General features: G+C 45.2%; 2 protein-coding genes and 1 long non-coding RNA gene across 10 annotated transcripts in view; all 3 read left to right on the top strand.

Moving 5' to 3' along the window:
* Positions 1–7154: 7154 nt before the first annotated feature.
* Positions 7155–16598, top strand: PRXL2C (peroxiredoxin like 2C). The gene is made up of 6 exons (XM_081213885.1): positions 7155–7361; positions 8218–8286; positions 9199–9252; positions 10837–10942; positions 13665–13796; positions 16090–16598. The coding sequence occupies exons 1-6, from the start codon at positions 7170–7172 to the stop codon at positions 16215–16217; spliced, it is 681 nt and encodes a 226-aa protein (XP_081070011.1). The 5' UTR covers positions 7155–7169; the 3' UTR covers positions 16218–16598.
* Positions 16599–16660: 62 nt separating this feature from the next.
* Positions 16661–17125, top strand: LOC308597855. The gene is made up of 2 exons (XR_014013210.1): positions 16661–16691; positions 16729–17125. It is a non-coding gene; the product is annotated as an uncharacterized lncRNA (long non-coding RNA).
* Positions 17126–20776: 3651 nt separating this feature from the next.
* The window catches only part of CDC14B (cell division cycle 14B), a 54298-nt gene continuing 50381 nt past the window's right edge, over positions 20777–24693 (top strand). For all 8 annotated transcript variants that reach the window (XR_014013119.1, XR_014013120.1, XR_014013121.1 and 5 more), the window contains exon 1: positions 20777–20972. Coding sequence is in view for 4 of the 8 variants with exons in the window: in XM_081213749.1 (XP_081069875.1) it covers positions 20792–20972 (181 nt within the window). In the remaining 4 variants the exon portion in view is untranslated. The remainder of the gene's footprint in view (positions 20973–24693) is intronic.

The raw sequence follows: 24693 nt of genomic DNA, 5'->3' as shown, positions 1-24693 counted from the left end.
GGTGAACTGCCCTGAGACCCCTGGGTATAGGAACTTATATAAATTCAATAAATCAATAAATAAAATAAGCTACAACCCCCCCCCCCAAATTAAAAAGGTAAAACAGCTAGAACAAACAATCAAAAAGTTAAAATGCTTAACATAGTACTAAACATTGTATTAAATATAGTATTAAACAATTTAGAAGTTCATTTAAAAAGCGCAATTAAAACATTCTGAAATCCATGTTGGAGCAATGTCTTTATGAGGTTAATGAAAATGTCACAAATTGGCCTGCGAGCTTTTGAGCACTCCAGAACTCTGCACCAGGGAAGATGGTCAAGATCCATTGCAAAACTCCAGTTTCCATCAAAATCTGAAAAACTATTCACCTTAGTGAAGAAATTGAAACTTAAACTTCAGTTTGAAACTTTCGTTCAGTTTGCTGACCAGAAGTTTTAATTTTGCCAAATGGGACATGAAGTCAAAAGCAATCTTTTCATGATGGGATTTACCATTTCGGCAGAAACCACCTTTTCCATTTGAAAGCTTTTTTGATGAATGTTTTCCCTCAAAACAGGCCTAATTATGAGCACACAGAACATCCTCAGGGGAAGCAAGTACATCTTTTATTAACATTTTGTGTCAGATACCTTTCAGTCAGCTGCGTAGTTAGTATTGTGTTAGCATTCGGGGATATACAGATTTAAAAAATGGAAGGTGAGGGAGAAATGGAAACTGATGAGGCAGGCAGTGCATGTCAGAGAGGATGGAAATCAGAATAAAAAGGATAAGGCACTGTGCTGGCAAGAACCATCTCACAAATAAATGGGAGAGCAGTTGTTACAATAGACAGCATGTCTGATTTTAGAAGCCCTGTGTCATAGCACATGAGCAGCAAATGTGTAATACATCTCTGACACCAAGTGGCCAATCTGTAAAGTTGCATTTGCACACGGAATGTTTTGCACGTCCTCCAGCCATTCATCGAAAATAATTGGCACAAAATCTGATCGCATTATGAAAGTGCCCATCATTTTTATGACAATTGCGGCCTGTGCCTCCAGGAATTAAGAGCTGCAAAGGCATTTACCTGGGAGTAAGCCCTAGTGAATTCAGTTGAGTTTAATTCTGATTAGACTATGCATCTATAATTGTCAGTGTGTGTGTGTGTTTCTTGTCACAACTGTTTTGCTAATTGGTTTAGGTTTTAGTCAAGCTCATGCTGAGGATTTGCAGCAGATAAACAATTTTTTAAAAATAGAACCAAATTGGAGAGAGGGGAAATGAGGGGGGTGGGGTGGAATCCAGTGAGATGTTAGAACACACTAGGAAAAGAATTATCCCTTATAGAGCTTCAGGATAACTTCAGACATTCTCCTGTATTTAAAGCTCTAATGATTTAGGTCCCCAAAATCCGAAAGACTGCCTCCATCGCTATGATCCCTCTCAGGTGTTAAGATAATTAGAAGGGAATGAGAAGGGTGAGTAAAGGTGAGCTTTCTCTGTAGCAGCCTTTAGATTGTGAACTCTTAACGTTTTCATTGTACAGTGGTGCCTCGCAAGACGAAATTAATTCGTTCCGCAAGTCTCTTCGTCTTGCGGTTTTTTCGTCTTGCGATGCACGGTTTCCCATAGGAATGCATTGAAAATCAATTAATGCGTTCCTAGGGAAACCGCTTGCCAGGCTGGCGGTGCGGAGAAGGGCTTTTCTCCACACCGCAAGCCTTCAGGACAGGTACGGGAACAGAGGGGAAGGCGCGCAGCGCTTTCCCTCTGTTCCCAGGGCTTGCGTGGGAGGAGGGTTTTTCCTCCCCGCCGCCAACATTCAGAACAGCATTCTGAATGTTGGCAGTGGGAAGGAAAACCCTCCTCCCACCCCAAGTCTTCAGGAAAGCCATCCGATGCCGCGCGGCGGGAGGAGGCGTCCCCCCCGCCCGGCATCGGAGCTTCGTTCCGATGCCGCGCGCCGGGAGGAGGCGTTCCCCCCCCCCCGCCCGGCATCGGAGCTTCGTTCCTATGCCGCGCGGGGGGGGAGGAGGCTTTCCCCCCCCGCCCGGCATCGGAGCTTCATTCCGATGCCGCGCGGCGGGAGGAGGCGCCCCCCGCCCGGCATCGGAGCTTCGTTCCGATGCCGCGCGGCGGGAGGAGGTCCGAGGACAGTGGGGAAGACGCGCTGCGCTTCCCCCGCTGTCCCGGAGATTTCCCTATGGGCTGTCGTCTTGCGAGGCAAGCCCATAGGGAAATTCGTTTTGCGAAGCGCCTCCAAAACGGAAAACCCTTTCGTCTAGCGGGTTTTCCGTCTTGCGAGGCGTTCGTCTTGCGGGGTACCACTGTATAGCTTTTAAAAAGGACTCCTGACCATTAGGTCCAGTCGTGACAGACTCTGGGGTTGCGGCGCTCATCTCACTTTATTGGCCGAGGGAGCAGGCGTACAACTTCCGGGTCATGTGGCCAGCATGACTAAGCCACTTCTGGCGAACCAGAGCAGCACATGGAAACGCCGTTTACCTTCCCGTCGGAGCGGTACCCATTTATCTACTTGCACTTTGACATGCTTTTGAACTGCTAGGTTGGCAGGAGCTGGGACTGAGCAATGGGAGCTCACCCCATTGCAGGGATTCGAACCGCCGACCTTCTGATCAGCAAGTCCTAAGCTCTGTGGTTTAACCCATAGCGCCACCCGCGTCCCACTAGCTTTTGTCATATACCAAAAATGCACCTCTTTAGCCTAGCCAGTAACAGTTAAGGCACTTTGTTCTGCGGGATCCACCTGTTTGCTGAATTTATAGTTTTCTGTTCTGGCTTAATCAGTTTACACACACATAAATATAAAATTGTAACTTGTTTTCTTATCATAGGTTTTTGTTGTTGTTGTTATCAATCAAAGTACAAACCAGTGGAAACGTAATTACAATAACAAAGAAGAGACACATGAATCATACAAAAATGCGTACAGTAAACAAAAGTGATTCTGAGAATAACAAAAAATTCCAACAATACTGTTTACCTGAACAGAATACATAGCTACAGAAGTGACTCATAACATCTCTAAAAGTATGCATAATTTTGCATTTTCTGTATGTTGCACTAATACATACTCCACTTTCCCACAAAGCAATTTTAAGGCTGCCTCCCTTCTCTTACTCTGGCGAGATCCATTAAGTTTATATTTACAACTTCCAAGTTTTGAATATCCAGTCTTCCACTGTATTATCCATTTCATAATTGTATATTATATCATTGCAGCCTGCCCAGGGATTTTATGGTGAAGTGCAGGTAGGAAACATTATAATGAAAAAATAAATAATCAGTTTGCTGCACACAAAAAACCTGTATGTGTAGGAAGAACTGTGAAAATTGTTCATAGTTCAACATGTGTTAAGCATGCACGTTCATCTATGTCACTATGCATGCTACAAAGTTGTGGGTTATGTGCATTCAGCAGACTAGATGGGCTAGATTAAGAGAATTTCACTTGCATAGTACAATGGGGCTTGCTGTGCAATTGCAAAGATTGTTGACTCTCAATGGGGTTTTTTAATAGCAAAAACAAAAAAGACTCCACGTCCTCAAACTTCTAGATGAAGCTGTTAGAATCCCCAATTCTTAGAAATTCACATGTAGATTTGTATCTACAGCTCATCACCACACACACACACACACACAAAGAGTTTGTGTATATAGTTTGTGTACATTGACTCTTATGTTTCCCTCCCCTTATGGTTTTAACTTTTAAAATGAGGCTGCATTTTAAATTGCATTTTAACTTGTATTTTAACTTGTTGTTTTTTTCCTTTTTCTATTTTTTCTTATTATGTTTTTACTGAAATTTTTTTGATGTTAGCCGCCCTGAGCCCGGCTCTGGCCAGGGAGGGCAGGGTATAAATAAAATGTATTATTATTATTATGTCTATATATATATACATATATATCTATGTATATAGTTTGTGAACTACACCTTCACATCTTATCATAGATCTCATATCTCATAAGTTTTGGCCCAAAGTAGACAGTTAATTTATATTCTGACCGTGACAAGAATCTTTATCAGTTCAAATACTCATTACCAGTTGAGAAGAAAGTTTCCTAGCTTCACACATGTTAAGATATCACAGAATAGTTAACAATACTTTAAACTAGAGGGTTTAGGAAATCGTTCCAACACTGTGCAAGCCCCTTGTAAGAAGTGACTGAGCCATGTTTGCTGATGTGTGTGTGTGTGTGTGTGTGTGTGTGTGTGTGTAGGTTTATTTCCTGAAGCCAATTAGAAAGGGCAAGATATAGTGGGATTTTGTGCATTCCAAGTGGATGCTTCAAATATGGATCATTTAAATGGATTTCCCTCTAAGCAAATAATCTTATCTCTAATGCAATTTGTTTGAGGCATCCGAATACCGCCAAACATTCATCCGAGTCAGCTGAGCTTAATTATTGTACTCTTTTGTTTTATTTAAGTTAATTTTATTCACATGGTCTGGAGTAGCACTATTTTTAAAGCACAGTATTTCGCCTTCATTTGGCTGTAGTTGTTCTCTTTAGTGTTCACTGCAAAACTCAAAGAGTCCCTTTCACTGATAAAGTTTACACTGAATTGCCCCATATCTTTTTGACATTATCGTTCTGCAGCACTTTTTTAAACAGGAGTATTGGATAAGATCTCCAGAGGGCCAATCCAGGTCTTACTAAACAGATTCAGGAATGTGTATGCCGCCCATAGCAAGCAGGACTCCAAGTCTCCTTGACAACAGGGGAGGAAAGCAGGATAATAAAATGCAGCAATTTCGGGGTGGGAATGCCCATTTCTAGATAATATTCTTCTGGTCATGGAGGTCATGTTTCAGAGTAACTCTTATCAGAGTTACCGTAGATCAGATTGCAGATCCAGCAAGGCCCAAACAGAGAAATTTTGCTTCTGGGGTGAAGAAGCAAAAATGTTATTTCTCCCTCCCTAAAGAAACTGGCCGGAATGAGCATTGAATCTTAATTCATCACTGGCAAGAGGATTTTTCTCTACACTATATTTGCGTTCATTCATCATCACACTGGTGGCTGAGTGTGCATAGCAGGTGGGCAGCCCAGGCAAGTCTCCCCTCACCCCTAGTTGTTGCCGTCATCTCACCACTGCCTTTTTAACTGGTTATGCAAGTGTGTTTTAAGTGCATTATACAAACATGACACTAGATGGCGATGGTGAGCTTATGGCAAATTAAATATATTTTTCAAAACATTTTTAAAAAAATCATTTTCACAGCGTTTTTTATATGTGTCTAGATTCCACCTGAGCTGTGAAAGGTGGGGAGGCGTGCCTGCCCTTTTAAATTTCCCTGCCCTGGAGCTCAAGACCACCCCTCCATAAATCATACATACATCACAGAAAAGGTGGTCTACAACAGAAATTTGAATGTTGTCATTTTTCCTGTCTGCTAGGTTATCTGATAATGCCTTATCTGATTGCCTTTCCTGGTAGTCTGGCCATTCCTTTGAAATGGTGATTACCCAGGTCCTGAGACAATGGGAAGGTTCCCTCACCCCCTCCCTCCTTGCAGAGAAAACATTTGGTCAGTTTGGGAGTCAAAATGGTTTCAGGGCGGTCTTCCTGTGCTGCTCCAGACATGTGGTCCACATATATGTACGTGCTTGGTTGGTACATTTTTTAAAAAATGCAATTCTTCCTAAAATAGACACAATATTGCAAGTAATTTCCACTAACACCGTACCATACATTTTTCTATTTAAAAAAAATATATATCGTATTCTATTCAGACTTTCCCCATCAACACACATTTCTTTATGCGCTTGGGTTTTTTAAAAATGTATTTTTATTAAAGATTTCCTTGGTTTACAAAAGTATGTGCAATGTCTCTCTCTCTTTTCTCCAAGTAACATTTTTTACAGATCAGTTTCATTTGTTGAGACATTAGGAAGGGGGAAAGAGGTGGAGGGGGGGAAAGGTGAGTGCGGGTGGTTGGTACATTGATGAACATTTATTATATATAGAAGACCTTAAATTTTTTATTACAGGGCAAAAGCCACACATTCTCCACGCAGAGAAGACCGAGGAGGGGAACGCCGAAGGGCTCCTATATAATATAATATATAATAATAATTTATTATTTATACCCTGCCCATCTGGCTGGGCCTCCCCAGCCACTCTGGGCAGCTTCCAACCAAATATCAAAAACAATACAGCATCAGACATTAAAAACTTCCCTAAACAGGGCCGCCTTCAGGTGTCTTTTAAAAGTAAAATAGCTGTTTATTGCCTTGACATCTGCTGGGAGGGCGTTCCACAGGGCAGGCGCCACTACCGAGAAGGCCCTCTGCCTGGTTCCCTGTAACCTCACTTCTCACAGTGAGGGAACCGCCAGAAGGCCCTTGGCGCTGGATCGGGCAGAACGATGGGGGTGGAGACGCTCCTTCAGGTATACAGGACTGAGGCCGCTTAGGGCTTTAAAGGTCAGCACCAACACTTTGAATTGTGCTCGGAAACGTACTGGGAGCCAATGCAGATCTCTCAGAACCGGTGTTATATGGTCTTGACGGCCACTCCAAGTCACCAGTCTAGCTGCCGCGTTCTGGATTAATTGCAGTTTCCGAGTCACCTTCAAAGGTAGCCCCACATAGAGTGCATTGCAGTAGTCCAATCGGGAGATAACTAGAGCATGCATCACTCTGGCGAGACAGTCCACGGGCAGATAGGGTCTCAGCCTGCGTACCAAACGGAGATGGTAAACAGCTGCCCTGGACACAGAATTGACCTGCGCCTCCATGGACAGCTGTGAGTCCAGAATGACTCCCAGGCTGCGCACCTGGTCCTTCAGGGGCACAGTTACCCCATTCAGGACCAGGGAGTCCTTCACACCAGTCTGCCCCCTGTCCCCCAAAAACAGTACTTCTGCTTTGCCATGATTTAATCTCAATCCGTTAGATGCCATCCACCTTCCAACCACCTCCAGACACGGACACAGGACCTCCTAAAGTGACGTCTAGCCAATTCTTCTGCCAGGAGAACTTAGCCAGCGCGCGCGTTTTGGCCCAAATGGGAACATGGCGAAGCGCCCCGATGGCTGGCCTCGCCTTCCCTTCCCTCCTCTGGGCGGAGTTCCCTAGCCCAAAACAAGGGAAGGCGTTCAGGCTCTCCGCCCCGGCCGGCCTCCCCCCTCCGCCTCCCTGCCCGGGGTCCCAGCATGGCAGGCCAGGGCGCCCCGGGGGCCCCGCTGCCCGTCACGCGCCAAGTGGGCGCCCGGGTTCGCCCCCTCGTCGATGCGCCCGTGGAGCTGCGAGACGCCGCCCGGCGCCTGGTGGTGGACGCGGCCGGGAAAGCGGTTCCCTTCGGATCCCTGTACCGGGAGCGGAAGGCCATCGTGGTGTTTGTGCGGGTAAGCCGAGGTGGGAGATCCGCCCCCCCAAAAGTGCTTCGTTTTTAAAGGGAACTTTAAAAAGCCTTGCGCTTTTTTGCAAGACTTTCGTTTCGTCTTGCAAACAGGAAATCGGAAGCTGCGATCGCGGTCCGGATTGCAGCCGAGGCCTTGGAGGAAACCGGGCCGTCCGTTGCACATTCGTTTTAGGCAGGCATTCCTCACCCCATTTACCTGGGACTTATCCTTGCTGAATTCAGTAGGACTTTTGTTTTCTTCGTAGACACGTGGCAAGGATCGCGCTTCAGTAGCGCTGCGCTCTTACCACTTCAGTGGAGTGGCTGATCACTAAAGAGGAAAGGAATCTTATCTTGATCACGCTTCCCGAGTTGTAATGGATCCAATCGCAACACGTTTGTGCATGACTGAAGCAATAATTCGAAAGAAGGGACTTTAAAACAGGGCTGTAGCCAAATTAAAGGAATTTTAATTCGCTCACCGGAGATTTTCTGCCGTTCCACCTAGTAAATAAAGGACTTGCTGGTTTTGTTCTGGAAAAGAAAAGAAAAAAACACAATGGGCTGTGTACAAAACTCCCAGAAAGCACGCAATTATCTTTATCTCTTGGCCCTCCCCCCAAAAAGATTTTTCTTCCTTTTAGTTTTTTGATGCTCTGACCTTTGAGTGAACGAGTATGAAATCATTAAAAGCAGTGTGATGGATCCAGACCTCCAGCCTTCAACTCTACTATAGATGGCTTTCTGATCAACGCTATTTAAGCCTCAGCGTACTTACCTATTCCTCCCCCCCCCCCCAATTTTGAAACCTCAACACTTTTATTACAGTTGTTCTGACACTCCTCATTGTCTCTTTTCAGCATTTCTTGTGTTACGCCTGTAAGGAATATGTGGAAGATCTGGGCAAAATTCCCAAGACATTTTTACAAGTAAGTAAGTTTTTTTAAAAGAAGTATTATATTGTGAATTCCAATATAGGGCATTTTTTACTGTATTTACAAATATCTTCAATTACTTTATAATGCATGCAGTGAATAATTTGCTTTCTGTCATTCTTTTTAAATATTCAGTATCAGCTGAGCAGCCTGGAAGCCAAAGAATCAGTATCGCAAACAGTAGTGCCTTCTTGGTTTGCAAGAATACGTATGCACTAATTTGTTCTATTAATAATAACAGAACAAAAAAGACAGACAGACAGAGGTGAGGTTTCAGAGGAAACTCTTGTGATAAAGATGTAGACCACCATCAGCCCCCAACCTCCTCTCTTAAGAGGCAATTCCTTAAAAAGCTGAAAAGGCCTATGCTTCAGGAATCCTGCACGGGGCTCCACTGTACAGGATTACCATATTTTTTGCACCATAACACTCACTTTTTTCCTCCTAAAAAGTAAGAGGAAATGTCTGTGCGTGTTATGAAGGGAATGCCTACGGGTGGCATGCCTACGGATTTTCCTCCTCTAAAAACTACGTGCGTGTTATGGTCAGGTGCATGTTATAGAGCGAAAAATACGGTACATAGAAGTGGTGCCAATCAGCACTAAAAAGGTTATGTTCAAATAATCAGTTTAGAAAACTAATCACTACTGTAATTAATAACATTCCAGAATTGGCTGCACAATCCAAAAACATTTCTGCCGTCCTATCTGATTCTTTCACCGTTGTATCATCACTATAAATTGCCATCGTATCATCCCATTTTGAGAGTCTCTGATGGCACAGCTGTTGTGAGCTCCACCTTAAGCGTTTATCATCTTGCCACAATGAACGTGTTGTAAGTACTAGCTGCAGTTTAAAGATTTATATATACTTTTGTGTGTTTCCCCCGACACCTTCCCCATTTAGGATGCAAATGTCAGACTTGTGGTTATTGGACAATCATCGCACCATCACATTAAGGTAGGTCCATGTAAGTCGGAGTTATTCTGCTGGCATATTCTGAACTCAGCTCATTTCACCTCTGAGCAGGCACAGGGAAGCAAACTGGTAAATGGAGTTTTGTGCATTTCCCTCTCTCTTCACAACCAGTGTGAAGCAGGTGCTGATGTAACTGGCATCATCTATACCTGGGAGCAGATTGAAATAAGGTCTGCATCAGAAGACCTTCTCCAGGTGCCCATATCTTTGGAGGGCACCACAGAGAAGTGTTGTTGTTTTCAGGTGGCACTAAAGCTGTGGAAATTTTTTTTTACTGCTTTTGCAATATTACGTTATTATTATTTTATTTTTTTAATTTTGTTATTGAAAACTGCCTTCAAGTATTGGGCAATGAGGTGGGATTTAAAGTTTATAAATAATAGTGCCATCCCGTGCATATCTACTAAGAAGTAAGTCTTGGTGGCTTTACAGTGGTACTGCGGGTTACATACGCTTCAGGTTACAGACTCTGCTAACCCAGAAATAGTACCTCGGGTTAAGAACTTTGCTTCAGGATGAGAACAGAAATCATGCTCCGGCGGCGCAGCAGCAGCAGGAGGCCTCATTAGCTAAAGTGGTGCTTCAGGTTAAGAACAGTTTCAGGTTAAGAACGGACCTCCGGAACGAATTAAGTACTTAACCCAAGGTACCACTGTATAGGTTTGCACTTAAATAAATAAAGAGAAAAGTTATATGAGCCATGTTCATATCTGCATGATACATTTAAAAGCGCTCTATGTCACTTGAACAGTCACAACTTCCTCCAAAGAATCATGGAAACTGTAGTTTGTTACGGGTGCTGGGAATAATAGTTTTTTGGGGTGTTCTAACAACCCCCAGTACCCTTAACAAACTACAGTTCCCAGTATCCTTTGGGAGGAAACCAAGACTGTTGGCACAAGTGTGCTTTAAATGTATAGCATGGATGCTACCACTTCTGTTTGTCTAATATAGCATTACTAAAATATACGTGAATAAGGACAATTGGTTTCCAGTGGACTTATTTGTAAGTGTCCTTGAGGGGAAACTGTAGAGTCCCACCAAAGAGGAACTTGTCCTTGAATGCACACATCTAAGCCCACAGGCATTTTAAGTGTGGAACTTAAAGGTTTTCAAGATCAGAATTACTCTCTGCTCCTAAATACACAGACCTGGAAATGAGTCCCACTGAATGTAATGAGACTGGACCCCCCCCCCCCACACACACACACATGTGCAGCCTTCGTTTTCCAAGTAGTTAGTACAGTGGTACCTTGGGTTAAGTACTTAATTCGTTCCGGAGGTCTGTTCTTAACCTGAAACTGTTCTTAACCTGAAGCACCACTTAAGCTAATGGGGCCTCCTGCTGCTGCCATGCCATTTCTGTTCTCATCCTGAAGCAAAGTTCTTACCCCGGGTGTTACTATTTCTGGGTTAACGGAGTCTGTAACCTGAAGCGTATGTAACCTGAGGTACCACTGTAATAATAATTTTTATTATTCTGCCCTGCCCATCTGCCTGGGTTGCCCAGCCACTCTGGGCAGCTTTCCAAAGCATTATTTTGATATTTACAAATGTTTCTTGCAGCCATTTTGCACTTTGACAGGTTATCCTCATGAAATGTATGTGGATCCTGAAAGGGAAATCTACAGGACGCTTGGGATGAAAAGGGGTGAAGCATCCGCTACAACAGGTAAGCTGTGGTACCAACTGTAAACGCAGAGGCCACAGCACAAAATGTAGTCACGTAAGGAACTATAGATCACAAGCAATTTCCCCTCCATACTCACAGAAAAACATACAACTGGTTTATTACTTATGGCAATGAATAACTAAGGATTATACCCAGTGCTAGATCCCAGTCACCAGTCTAGCTGCCGCATTCTGGATTAGTTGTAGTTTCCGAGTCAGACCTCACCTGGAGTACTGTGTCCAGTTCTGGGCACCACAGTTCAAGAAGGACACTGACAAACTGGAACGTGTCCAGAGGAGGGCAACCAAAATGGTCAAAGGCCTGGAAACGATGCCTTATGAGGAACGGCTAAGGGAGCTGGGCATGTTTAGCCTGGAGAAGAGGAGGTTAAGGGGTGATATGATAGCCATGTTCAAATATATAAAAGGATGTCACATAGAGGAGGGAGAAAAGTTGTTTTCTGCTGCTCCAGAGAAGCGGACCCGGAGCAATGGATCCAAACTACAAGAAAGAAGATTCCACCTAAACATTAGGAAGAACTTCCTGACAGTAAGAGCTGTTCGACAGTGGAATTTGCTGCCAAGGAGTGTGGTGGAGTCTCCTTCTTTGGAGGTCTTTAAGCAGAGGCTTGACAACCATATGTCAGGAGTGCTCTGATGGTGTTTCCTGCTTGGCAGGGGGTTGGACTCGATGGCCCTTGTGGTCTCTTCCAACTCTATGATTCTATGAGTCACCTTCAAAGGTAGCCCCACATAGAGCGCATTGCAATAGTCCAAGTGGGAGATAACTAGAGCATGCACCACTCTGGCAAGACAGTTCATGGGCAGGTAGGGTCTCAGCCTGCATATCAGATGGAGCCGGTAGATAGCTGCCCTGGGCACAGAATTGATCTGCACCTCCATGGACAGCTGTGAGTCCAAAATGACTCCCAGGCTGCGCACCTGGTCCTTCAGGGGCACAGTTACCCCATTCAGGATCAGGGTGTCCTCCATACCCACCCGCCTCCTGCCCCCCCAAAACAGTACTTCTGTCTTGTCAGGATTCAACCTCAATCTGTTAGCCGTCATCCATCCTCCAACCACCTCCATATGACACCATATCTAAAGCACATGGCTTCCCCCCAAAAATCCTGGGAACTGTAGTTTGTGGCTCCGTGGTAAGTAAACTACAGCTCCCAGATCTCTGTTAAAGTAGTATAAATGTGCTTTAACTATATGGTGTGGATTTGGGGCCAACCCAGCCATGAGGGGCTGAGGCAGTTGCCTCGGGTGGTGGAAGCCCATGAAGCCAGCACCCTGAACGAACCCCCCCCCCCAGCCCCACTGCCTCCCCTGGAGCAGCAGCCCTGGTTTCTTGTGAGAGCTCACTGCAATCCCCCCAAATCTTACTGAAATCTCACAAGAGATTTCAGTGACATATTGTGGATTTTGCCAGAACCTGCTATCGCTGCCATCTCACGGGTGCTGCTGCGCAACCCAGGTAAGGAGGAAAGCATAAAAGCAGTGTGATCCTCTGTTGATGGATTATATATCAACATGTGTGTAGAGGGCGTGTGTGTTTTAAGCTTGGACTTAAATGACAACTGAATGGGAAAAAATACAGTCTGTAACAATCCAGTTAGAGCTTAAATATATGCAGAATGACCCTTAATAGCTGCAGTGCTTTGCGATAACCTTGCATCTGGATTCACTCCCCTATGAATCATGGGGACTGTAGGGTTTACAGAGAAACAATTTACGTAATACTTTTTCTAGCAGTCTGCGTTAGATTCCTATTCTTGCATAAGTCACCCTACTTGAAAACTGAACAAGAGAGGAAGGCTGCAATCCTAAACAATTATTAGGTAGTAAGTCCCATTAGGTATTATTAGGTAGTAAGTCCCGGGACGCGGGTGGCGCTGTGGGTTAAACCACAGAGCCTAGGACTTGATCAGAAGGTCAGCGGTTCGAATCCCCGCAACGGGGTGAGCTCCGGTTGCTCTGTCCCTGCTCCTGCCAACCTAGCAGTTCGAAAGCATGTCAAAGTGCAAGTAGATAAATAGGTACCGCTCCAGTGGGAAGGTAAATGGCGTTTCCGTGCACTGCGCTGGTTCGCCAGAAGCGGCTTAGTCATGCTGGCCACATGACCCAGAAGCTGTACACTGGCTCCCTCGGCCAATAAAGCGAGATGAGCGCCGCAACCCCAGAGTCGGTCATGACTGGACCTAATGGCCAGGGGTCCCTTTACCTTTACCTTTAAGTCCCATTGGGACTTCGGAGTAAGCACAAAGACCGGTTTGCATAGTTAGGCTTGGGTGGGAAGGTAGCTGGCCTTAGAAGGAAAAGTCCATTGTTGTTGTTGGTTTATGAGTAGAGAAATTTCTGCTTTTCCTCCTCAGTCTGATCACTTCCGTTTTCTTATTGGATAGTCAAATGGCTTGCTCTCTCCTCAGCACATTTAGAGAACAACAACTACCAGACTTTTAGAAGACATCTGAAGGCAGCCCTATTTAGGGAAGCTTTTAATGTTTGATGGATTACTGTATTTTAATATTTTGTTGGAAGCCACCCAGAATGGGCAGGGTATAAATAATAAATTATTATTATTATTATTATTAATTCCAGCTGACTGACTTGCACAAAACTGTGCATAGATTGTAGCCAGATATGCTTGCAAGATCTGCAGAGCAAACTTAATTTCCTCATGCAAAGTACGCTTTCTCTTCTATATCATACCATTTCAGTGCAAAGTCCTCATGTAAAATCCAACCTGCTGTCAGGAAGCATCAAGAGCATGTGGAGAGCAATGACGAGCCCTGCATTTGATTTTCAAGGAGATCCAGCTCAGCAGGGGGGCACTTTGATTTTAGGTCCAGGTAAAGCTGTTTGTTAAAATTAACCTTTGCCTTGGTTATGCTTACATGATGCATTTGTGCTCCTGGACATACTGATGAAAAGTCTCCGAGCACTTGTCTCCTTTTCTTCATACCATTGAGATTTCACACATGCACACACTCAAGGAACTTAGCAGATAAACATGCTACCACCAGATAGCATGGATTTAATGGGTGGAGGGAGAGCAGCCAATCTGTGCCCTCCAGTATGATGTAGTGGTTAAGAGCGGTAGTCTCGTAATCTGGTGAACCGGGTTCGCTTCCCCACTCCTCCACATGCAGCTGCTGGGTGACCTTGGGACAGTCACACTTCTGTGAAGTCTCTCAGCCCCACTCACCTCACAGAGTGTTTGTTTTGGGGGAGGAAGGGAAAGGAGAATGTTAGCCGCTTTGAGACTCCTTAAAGGGAGTGAAAGGCAGGATATCAAATCCAAACTCTTCTTCTTCCCCACTTCACAACTATCAATGATGTTAATGGGTCTTCTTTCTGACTTGGCCCTGGTGCTATGTGGTTATTTTGTTGTGTGACCTCTCCTTCCTTCCCTTAATGTGCTATGCTCAAGAAATGATGCTAGATACAGTGGTGCCTCGCAAGACGAAATTAATTCGTTCCGCAAGTTTTTTCTTCTTGCGAGTTTTTCGTCTTGCGAAGCACAGTTTCCCATAGGAATGCATTGAAAATCAATCAATGCGTTCCTATGGAGACCGTCCGGGGACAGAGGGGAAGCGCCGCGCGCCTTCCCCTCTGTCCCCGGACCTGTTTTAAAGCAAGGGAAGGGGCAGCGGGGAGAATCGCTTCTCCCCGTTGCCGCCCCTTGGTTCAAAAGGGGTCCGGGGAGATTGCGGGGCTGGCAACGGGGAGAAGCGATCTTCTCCCCGCCGCCCCTTGCTTCAAAAGAGGTCCGGGGACAGCGGGGAAGACGCGCTGCGCTTCCCCGCTATCCCCGGAGCTTGCGGGGCAAGCTTCATTTTGTGAAGCAAGCCCATAGGGAAATGTGTCTTGCGAAGCGGCTAAGAAAACGAAAAACTCCTTCGTCTAGCGAGTTTTTCGTCTTCCGAGGCATTCGTCTTGCGGGGCACTGCTGTAGTTGGAAGTCCAAACCCTCCACAGTGCAGGAATATACAGCTGTCCCTTGCATGGATCAGACCTGCAAGCTTGGAATTAATCCGCACTATGTTCGGACCAACTGAGCTCTCCAGCTGGGGGAGATTTGAACTTGCGGCAGTGGGGGGGAAAACCTCCTATTTTGTGGTACAGGGAGTTGTGCTGGGGACATGCCTACATTGCTGCAAGTTCCTTGTTGTGAGTGGGTTGCATGTGGGTGTCATCAACAGCACAGTCCCTGGCTGGTGGGCTTTGGTGGCGTTTTCTGTGGTTATTGGGGGTGTGTGTTGTGCTGTTTGGAAATTTTCTGGTTGCTCCGCTCCTAGTTTGAGCACATACAGTGGTACCTCGGGTTACAGATGCTTCATGTTACAGACTCCGCTAACCCAGAAATATTACCTCGGGTTAAGAACTTTGCTTCAGGATGAGAACAGAAATTGTGCTCCGGCAGCAGCGGGAGGCCCCATTAGCTAAAGTGGTGCTTCAGGTTAAGAACAGTTTCAGGTTAAGAACAGACCTCCAGACGAATGAAGTTCTTAACCCGAGGTACCACTGTATATGACGGTCATTGTGCTGATGTAGCAACACTTAATCTCAATTTCTCTTCCCCTGCAGCATAATCGGAGTATAGTAATCAGTAAATGGGGCGTTTTGTCATCTGCAAAGTATTCCCCCCCCAAAAAAAATCCATAGCTGATATAGAATATGCAGGGCCATCTTTCGCAGATGCGGTGCTGGGGTGCAAATATCCAGTCAGCGCCCCCAAATTACCATGGATGGGGGGGGTGAAGCTGCGCACTGCCAGCCATAGGGGGGGTGCGCAACTCTCCCCCATTCCGCTGCAAGAGAGCAATCCCCACAGAGGCTTGGGAGCCAAGCTGCACGCCTGCCAGCCATATGTTTGACGGGCTGCAGCTGGCGGGCGTGCAGGGAAAGGGGAGGCCGCCGGCAAAGCCGCACAGCTCCCCCACTCGCTGGGGCGCCCCTGAGAGACCACCGCCCTGGTGCAACCAACCACTAAGCCGTATGGGAAAGACGGCTCTGAGAATATGAACAACCAGCTCAACCAAGGCACCAGACCGCATTGGCTGAAAGATAGGTGATTGTGAATATTGGTAGCAATATTTTGTAGATAGGCAGTAACAGGCTTATTTTTTTTCACCCCCCCAGGGAATGAAATCCACCATGTGCACCTTGACCAGAATAGGTTGGACCATGTTCCCATTAACAATGTTTTGCAGCTTGCTGGAGTTCAAACAGTAAACTTCGCCAACAGATCTCCAGTTATTGATGTGTGACTTTGTCAAAAGAAGAAGAAATCCAGGGGGCAAGTTAAACGATAACATGGCAACAGTGTGTTCAGCAAATCATTTTGGGTGAGGTTACTGTAACATTGGAAGATTCCAGGCTACTGAATAGTTCGGTTTCCGGTGGGTAAAAATGGACGTCACACTTTATTGTTTCATTGAACACAAAGTTAAGTTGTGATGTGTTTAACAACAAAAAAGTGATGTTTAAACTTGCATAAATATATACTTGGCATACAGTGTATAGGTTTTATTCCATCACAGCCTTTATTATTATTAGTGAGTTTTGTCTTCTGAACCCCTGTCTCACAATGACTTAATAAAAGGACATATTTTTCTACAGATTAAATAAAAATGTAAATTTCTACTATCTGTAGAACAGCTTCTTCGATGAGTCAAAACAAAATGGTTATGATTTGGACCCAGTGGTGGAGACAATATTGACATGGACTCAATGGGTAGTAGGCAACTAAGTTTTATTCATGGACTCAATGGGTAGTAGGCAACTAAGTTTTATTCAGAGTAATTTCTAAGAAATGAATTAATTTGTCTGCTGTGAATAAAACTTAATTGAATACCACCTGATAGGCTGTGAGGAACTGAAACGTGCAAAGAAAAGTAATTTTGTGTCCTGTCCCTCAGAACTATGTAGGGAATTACTTCCAGACCTTGAGTTAAAACTTCTGGGTGTTTTTTTTTTTGGGGGGGGTAGGAAAACCTGTAACATCAAATATTGTACTCCAAGTAAGCATTTAGGGCTATGAACTTTCATACCTTTTGCCCAATTTGGTCCCCAGAAGGTTCAATACAAAATAATGTGTGGATTCACCATGGAAAATACAAGGAAGGATAGCACAAAATATGCATGCCATGTGTGGAATAAATCTTGTTATTCAGTTTTTATTTGAGAGGGGTGGTCATTGAGACCTGAGGCCTGATTTTTCACTACATATTAAATAGCATTTCCCCTTCTATTTACATTGCTATCGGTAACGTGCAACAATAAGGCAGAGCCCTCTCTCACTACTTTACATGACGTGAAAATTGGGCACCCATACAGCAATACAGTAAAATGAATGTTGCTGCTTGTAGAAAAGGATAATAATAAGAATATGATTTATGATTTATATACCACCCATCTGACTGGGTTCCCCCAGCCACACTGGGCAGCTTCCAACAAATTAAACTACAACACACACAGGGGTCAGCAAACGTTTTCAGCAGGGGGCCGGTCCACTGTCCCTCAGACCTTGTGGGGGGCCGGACCATATTTTGGAGGAAAAATGAACAAATTCCTATGCCCCACAAATAACCCAGAGATGCGTTTTAAATAAAAGGACACATTCTACTCATGTAAAAACACGCTGATTCCCAGACCGTCCATGGGCCAGATTTAGAAGGTGACTGGCCCCCAGGCCTTAGGTTGCCTACCCATGCAAAACAACATCAAACATTAAAAACTTCCCTGAACAGGGCTGCCTTCATATGTCTTCTAAAAGTCAGATAGCGGTTTATCTGGCTAATTAACCTAATGGCACCATCTCATAGATCCAGCCTAAGAGGAATGGATCCACTGGAGCAAAATGTCTGCAGACATATATTTCTGATCCAGAAATAGGCCATGGTCAATGACATCAAAAGCCACTGACAGGTCCAGGATAATTGTCAGGGTTATGTTTCCTCCTGGAGTTGGTCATCTAACAGTGCAACAAACTTGTAGATGCCAGATGAGTGTGTGTGTGTGTGAGAGAGAGAGAGAGAGAGAGAAATGCCACCATGAGTGTACTGTGTGCGCACACGTACACACATCTATTGATGTGTATCACAAACGCCACATACCTTGCTGCAGATAATAATAATAAATTTTATTTATTCCCCGGCCAGAGCCGGGCTCAGGGCAGCTAACACCAGTAAAATTACACTAAAAACATAATAGGAAATACAAGTTAAAATGCAATTTAAAATGCAGCCTCATTTTAAGAGTAGCCCATAAATCAAAACCAAAACCTTAAGGGGAGGGAAACATAAGGGTCAGACTGAGTCCAAACCAAAGACCAGGTGGAACAGCTCTGTCTTGCAGGCCCTGCGGAAAGATGTCAAGTCCTACAGGGCCCTAGTCTCTTGTGACAGAGCGTTCCACCAAGTCGGGGCCAGTACTGAAAAGGCCCTGGCCCTAGTTGAGACCAATCTAAGCACCTTGCGACCTGGGACCTCCAAAATGTTGTCATTTGTGGACCTTAAGGTCCTCTGCGGGGCATACCAGGAGAGGCAGTCCTGTCAGTACATGGGTCCTAAAAAAAAGTAAACAATAGGGTTAAATGTCTGACATTTCTCTGCAAACTCAAATGTTTGCACAGGATATAGCACAGTGGCAGAGCACATGTTTGTATGATAAAGCCCCCAGGTCCAATCCATGCATCAGGTATGGCTGGAAAGAAAGACTCCTATCTGAACTCCCAGAGATCTGCAGCTGGTCACCCAATTCAGCAGAGCTATATGGACCAACAGCTTCACTTGGTCTAAGGCTGCTTCCTCTGTTCCAGAGGTGCTGCTTTGTTAAGTCCTTTGCAGCAAAAGCCACAGGGCAATCTGGCACCAATAACGGCGCCTAAAGCAACATAATTGGTATAATACTTTCTTCCTGGCTAAGCTAGGGTGATTGTGGAATCACCAGATGCAGCTGTTGTGGATGGGCACAAAAACACACTGCTTGAATTTTGCATAGAAATTCCAGAAAATTAGTGACTCCACATTAAGACTGGTTGGCCCCATTTTTTATGTCTTCATTGCTTTCTGTGTACCCATGAGGGCCTTTTATGCATCTGATGAAGTTTGCTCTGTTCCTTAAAGATGCCACAAGACTGCTTTTCATTTTCATTTTTGCTGTAACAAGCATAGTTATCCTTGCAGCATTTATGCTTGAATTTTTAAACTCTGATGCTTGAAAATGAGATGAAAACATAGCATTTTAATATCCAGCAGATGGCAGACATATCCTAAAAAGGAGCAGAGAGTAAGCATTATATGTTGATGTGCTTATGAATAGGAGGAATGGAGGGCGAGCTACGGACAATTCAGACTGATGCCTTGTTTGTGACATGAACGCCATGGAAATTATGAGGCATGCTTCCAGGCACCTGAGGGCAACAGCACACTCCTCACGTGTTAATTCCTAGAGATTCCTGCATTCCAGGGGGTTGGATTGGATGACCCTTGTGGGGTGGAGAACCCTTCCAACTCTACAATTATATATGATTTCTTTGTCTGCCAGGACGCCAGCCAATAGCTTTCTATACCATGGGTAGGCAAACTAAGGCCCGGGGGCCAGATCGGGCCCAATTGCCATCTAAATCTGGCTGGCGGATGGTCCGGGAATCAGCTTGTTTTTACATGAGTAGAATGTGTGCTTTTATTTAAAACACATCTCTGGGTTATTTGTGGGGCATAGGAATTCGTTCTTCTTTTTTCAAAATACAGTCCTGCCCCCCACAAGGTCTGAGGGAAGGGGGAAACGATTTATAATGAATTGGAAAAAAATGTTGAAATATACATTTATAAAGAAAGTGGAGGCCTTTCTTCTTGAAATAACAGGTTTGGAATTGCCCAAGAAAGATGTTAAATTATTTTTGTATGCCACAACTGCTGCTCGTATTCTGTTAGCTAAAAAGTGGAAAACCCAAGAATTACCAACAATAGAAGAATGGCAGATAAAGATGATGGATTTTTCGGAGCTAGCCTATCTAACTGGAAGAGTCTGCGACCAGGAGGAGGAAGAGTGGATTAAATTTAATGATTACTTAGTTAAATATGTTAAGTTAAATTAATTGAAAAGAGCTTGCAGATGCTTAATTGGCTTAGGGTTTTATTTATGTTAAATGATGAATTAATACAGTATATTTAATTTCATAATGTGAAGATCTAGGGATGTTAATGTTCAAGTTAAATTTTATAATTTAACTTGGAAATATAATTTCCAAACTGTGATTTGGAAAACTGTTAAAAGGACATGCAATGAAATTCAACCAAGGGGAAGCGAGGAAGTCACTTAATAATGTTAATAAGTGTGATTTTCAATGAGGCTATGATTTATGTTTGTTTGTCTTATGTGTTTGTTTATAATGTTGTGAAAACCAATAAAAAAATTGAAAAAAAGAAAGTTTGCTGACCCCTATTCTATACGAATGCGTGGACAGAAAAAGAGGAATGTCGAGGCCTTTGTCGCCTTGACCCCCACCCCACCTGACGCAGGTGCTCAGGCGTCTCTCACTATGACATCACCGGGGCCGAGCCTGGGGGATTATGGCGTCACTCTGCCCGGCCCAATGAGCGCCGGGCTGGCGGAGGGAGCGCCCGAATGAGGCGGGAGCGGCGCCCGAGCGCGGGAGCGGCAGCAGCAGCGGCCCGCGGCCGGTTGGGAGCCGAGCGGGGCGGCGCTTTGGCCGCCGCCGCCCGCCGCCCGCTGCCTCCTGCTCCCGCTGGGCTGCGCGAGCCCCGCGAGGGGGGTAAGCGGCGGGGATGAGCGCCGGTGCGCTGCCGCCTCCTCCTCCGCCGCTGCCGCCGCCGCCATGAAGCGGAAGACCTCGGCGGCGGGCGGGCGGCGAAACTCGGCCCCGGCCAGCCTGCCCGACTCGCCGCCGCCGCCGGCCGTCAAGAAGACGCGCAGCTCGGCCACGCTGCCCGCCGTCCTGGAGGCGGACGAGCCGGCGCCGCGGCCCCTCCGGAGAGAGCTCTACCTGCAGATCACAGGTGAGGGGGCGCGGATCGGGGAGGCGGGTGGGCGCGTTGGGATGGATGGGGCGCCTGTTTTTGGGGGGCGTGTTGGGATGGGTGCAACCCGGGGTGGGGACTCGCAGATCCGCCTCCCTCGCTTGGAAATCAGCCTCCCGAGTTACTTCGCGGCGCGGATTTCCTCGCCCAGATGCGCGGCGTCCGCGGCTCTCCTTTGCGTCCGCGCGCGCCGCCGAGGCGCGGGGTAAACAATGCCCGGGGCTTCCTTCGCGTCTCCAAACGTTGCGCGCTACCCGCGATCCCTTGGGATTGAAAATCTGATGCGCCTGATCCCCTCTCAATGTTGTTGTTCTTTTTGCCTCCGAATGCAAATAGGTCAGACGTTCTCCTCCACCCCACCCCCCTGGTGTTATCCTGATTTCTTCTTTTTTCCCCCCCAAAAATTTATTGGTTTTCACAACAGTATAAACAACCAAACACACAAGACAAACAAACATAAATCATAGCCTTATTGAAAATTACACTTATTAACATTGTTAAGCAACTTCCTCGCTTCCCCTTGGTTGAATTTCATTGCATGCCCTTTTAACGGTTTTCCAAATCACAGTTCTTATAAAATTTAACTTAAACATTAACATCCTTAAATCTTCACATTATGAAATTAATATAATTCATCACTTAACATAAATAAAATCCTAAGCCAAGTAAGTATCTGCAAGCTGTTTTCGGTTAATTTAACTTAACATATTTAACTAAGTAATCATTCAATTTAATCCACTCTTCCTGGAGGAGGAGTATCAGGAAGAGTGGGTGCTATCCTGATTTCTGATCAAATCTTAGAATTCTGTGCATTGCCTTTTGTATAGAGATAGGGGGGGAATGTCTTTTCCCCTCCTGCAGCTAGTTATGAGCCTTTGGGGGAAATTGCTGCCTCCGCAGAGTCGATGTGCCTGTGTGGGATAAACAAGACTTCTTTATTGTTGCCTGTTCAATGGGTGCTTGTTTTCCTCCCCACCTTTTGTACAGGAAGCTTAACATGACTCAAAACTGTCCTGATGATACAAATCCTGGGCAAAAGGACCTCCAGGTTGCTTTGCCACTAGCTCCCTACTTTGTAGAAGTGTAGAGTTGGAAGAGACCTCTGGGGTCATCGAGTGCATCCCCTGCAATGCAGGAATCTCAGCGAAAGCATCCATGACAGCTGGCCACATTTAGTCAGAATCTCCTTTCTTGTAATTTGGTTCAAGTCCTACCCTCCAGAGCAGGATAAAACAATCTTGCTCCATCTTCCATGTGGCAGCCCTTTAGATGTCTGAATATGGCTATTATATCTCCACTCAGTCTCCTCTTTTCCAGGCTTACCATAGCCAGCTCCTTCAACCATTCCTCATAAGGCTTGCTTTCCAGACCCTTGTTCACCTTGGTGGTCATTATGGTGGGAAGCACTCTGTAGCACTCTTCCGAGTAATGCAGTAGTTCTAAGCTTCTCAGTACGGTATATTTTTTAAAAGGTAAAGGATCCCTGACAGTTAAGCCCAGTCGCAGACGACTCTGGGGTCGCGGTGCTCATCTCGCTTTACAGGCTGAGGGAGCCGGCATTTGTCCGCAGACAGTTTTTCTGGGTCATGTGGCCAGCATGACTAAACCGCTTCTGGCGAACCAGAGCAGCGCACGGAAACGCTGTTTACCTTCCCGCCGGAGTGGTACCTATTTATCTGCTTTCACTTTTTGGCATGCTTTCAAACTGCTAGGTTGGCAGGAGCTGGGACCGAGCAATGGGAGCTCACCCCGTCGTAGGGATTTGAACCGCCAACCTTCTGATCGGCAAGCCCAAGAGGCTCAGTGGTTTAGACCTAGACCACAGCGCCACCCACATCCTTCCAATAGTATATTATTATTTATTCATTATTACATGTAAAGCTCATCTATCCTCCAAGAAGCTCAAAGTGGCATACATAGTCCTCCCTTCTCCCCATTTTATCTACTCAGCAACCCTGTCAGGCAGTGGCGTAGCGTGGGGGGTGCAGGGGGGGCCGTCCGCACCGGGCGCAACATCTGGGGGGGCGCTCGCACTCGCAGCTCTCTGCCCCCTGCTAAAATCCACGGGTTAGGGGGCGCAAATTACTTGCCTTGCCCCGGGTGCTGACAACCCACGCTACGCCACTGCTGTCAGGTAGGTTAGTCTGAAGCAATTGACTTGCTGAACATCACCCAGGGAGTTTCATGGCTGAGCAGAGAGATGCAAACCCAGGGACAGTATCCAGCTAAACAGTTCCGCTAGCACAAAGACTTTTGGGTGACCCCTAAGTCTGGTGGGTTGAAAGTGGGGGCGGGGGGGGACCCAGAACAGATTTAGGGGTTGCATGGAGAGAGGAGAGAAAAGGATCGGGAAGTTGCATTGCATACCTTCCTGCACTAGTTGTTTGTTGGGGCAGTATCCAGGTAAACATTTCTACTTGTAGATATATTATAGATATATTACAATATGGCACTACACAGGCTATCACATTAGCGTGAACATTCTAAAACAATGCCAGGTTGCAATTCCTCTTTTCTAGTTAAGAGATGCCGTAACCTTATGAATCACAACATGATTCTCCATCTGCATATTTTAGATTACAACATTTTACTGCGTGTATATATGTTTGTGCATAAAATTATACCTACAGTATGATAATATAATACATCTACAAAAATTATAATCTGTAGAATGCCCTCCCTTATGTTCTTTTAGAAGCCAGGTAAACAAACACCTTTTTGCCGGGCTTTTAGAGGCAGATAGATTGGAAGTCCCCTTTTCATAATGCTGTAAATTATGTAACTGATGAGAACTATTATTTTTTGTTTCTATTTCTTAGGCTTTATTGTTTTCATACTACCTTGTTTCTGTAAACCACCATACAGCCATTTTTGCTGAAGGGTAGTATAGAAAGCTCATGATAAAAAATAAATTTGAATCTAGATTCTGATCATTGTTACAAAACATATTTTAAGGAGGCAAACAAAGGCTTGGACAGGGTTCTGGAGTTGAATAACACTCAAGGTTCTTTCCACTCACATGGTTGCTCTTCTGTCTCAGCCTGTCATGCTGGATAGATGGGGAATCATCAAAGGCCGCCAGCAAACTACTACTAAACAGCATCTCTGCCTTATTTGATTGATCTGCTTTCTTTTTCCTACAGCTTTTTCCTGGAAACGCTGTGTATTGTTCTGATCTGATGCATACATAATTTATCTGCACAAAATGGAGTGGATTCTTAAAAATCAAAATAAAGAAGCTAATTCTAGTTTAAATTGGATGTTAACACACATTCAGCTGTATTGAGCCTTCAATTACAGTCATTTCAGTGAAATTCTGAAAGCCAGAAACATGTGTGAAAGTTTAGACTCATGAGAACAGACCCAAAGGTCTGCTTGCATGAATCAATGGCAGTTTCCCCCCACACAGTGGATTGCCTTGATTTCTGCAGATTTCCCTTCTAGAACCTGATCCTGTGCCATTCTGAATAGGTTCCCCCAACTCTTAGGAGCAGCAGGGAGCTAAAGTAAGAAAGAGGTGGGAAAGCCCTGTTCTGTGTGCAGAATTATCTGGATCCAGCCCATGATATCTGAAAACTGAAGCCACGACCTATGTGGCAAGATTCCCAAGTGATCAGGAAAGCACTTTAAATAGCAAATGTAGTTTGGGTCTTATTCTTCAAGTAGTGATCTTCCTTGCACCTATATTGGTGCAAAGAGA

This window comes from Podarcis bocagei (genome assembly GCF_964188305.1).
Source record: "Podarcis bocagei genome assembly, chromosome: 11".
NCBI classification, from domain to species: domain Eukaryota; kingdom Metazoa; phylum Chordata; class Lepidosauria; order Squamata; family Lacertidae; genus Podarcis; species Podarcis bocagei.
Note: the sequence above shows the minus strand (reverse complement) of the source record. Positions and strands in the feature narration are given on the sequence as shown.

Excerpts from the sequence above, each read along its gene's own strand:
- PRXL2C (XM_081213885.1), top strand. The coding sequence starts at position 7,170 with ATGGCAGGCCAGGGCGCCCCGGGGGCCCCGCTGCCCGTCACGCGCCAA. Across the intron at positions 8,287-9,198 it reads TTCCCAAGACATTTTTACAA|GATGCAAATGTCAGACTTGT; the intron begins GTAAGTAAGTTT and ends TTCCCCATTTAG. Across the intron at positions 13,797-16,089 it reads CACTTTGATTTTAGGTCCAG|GGAATGAAATCCACCATGTG; the intron begins GTAAAGCTGTTT and ends TCACCCCCCCAG.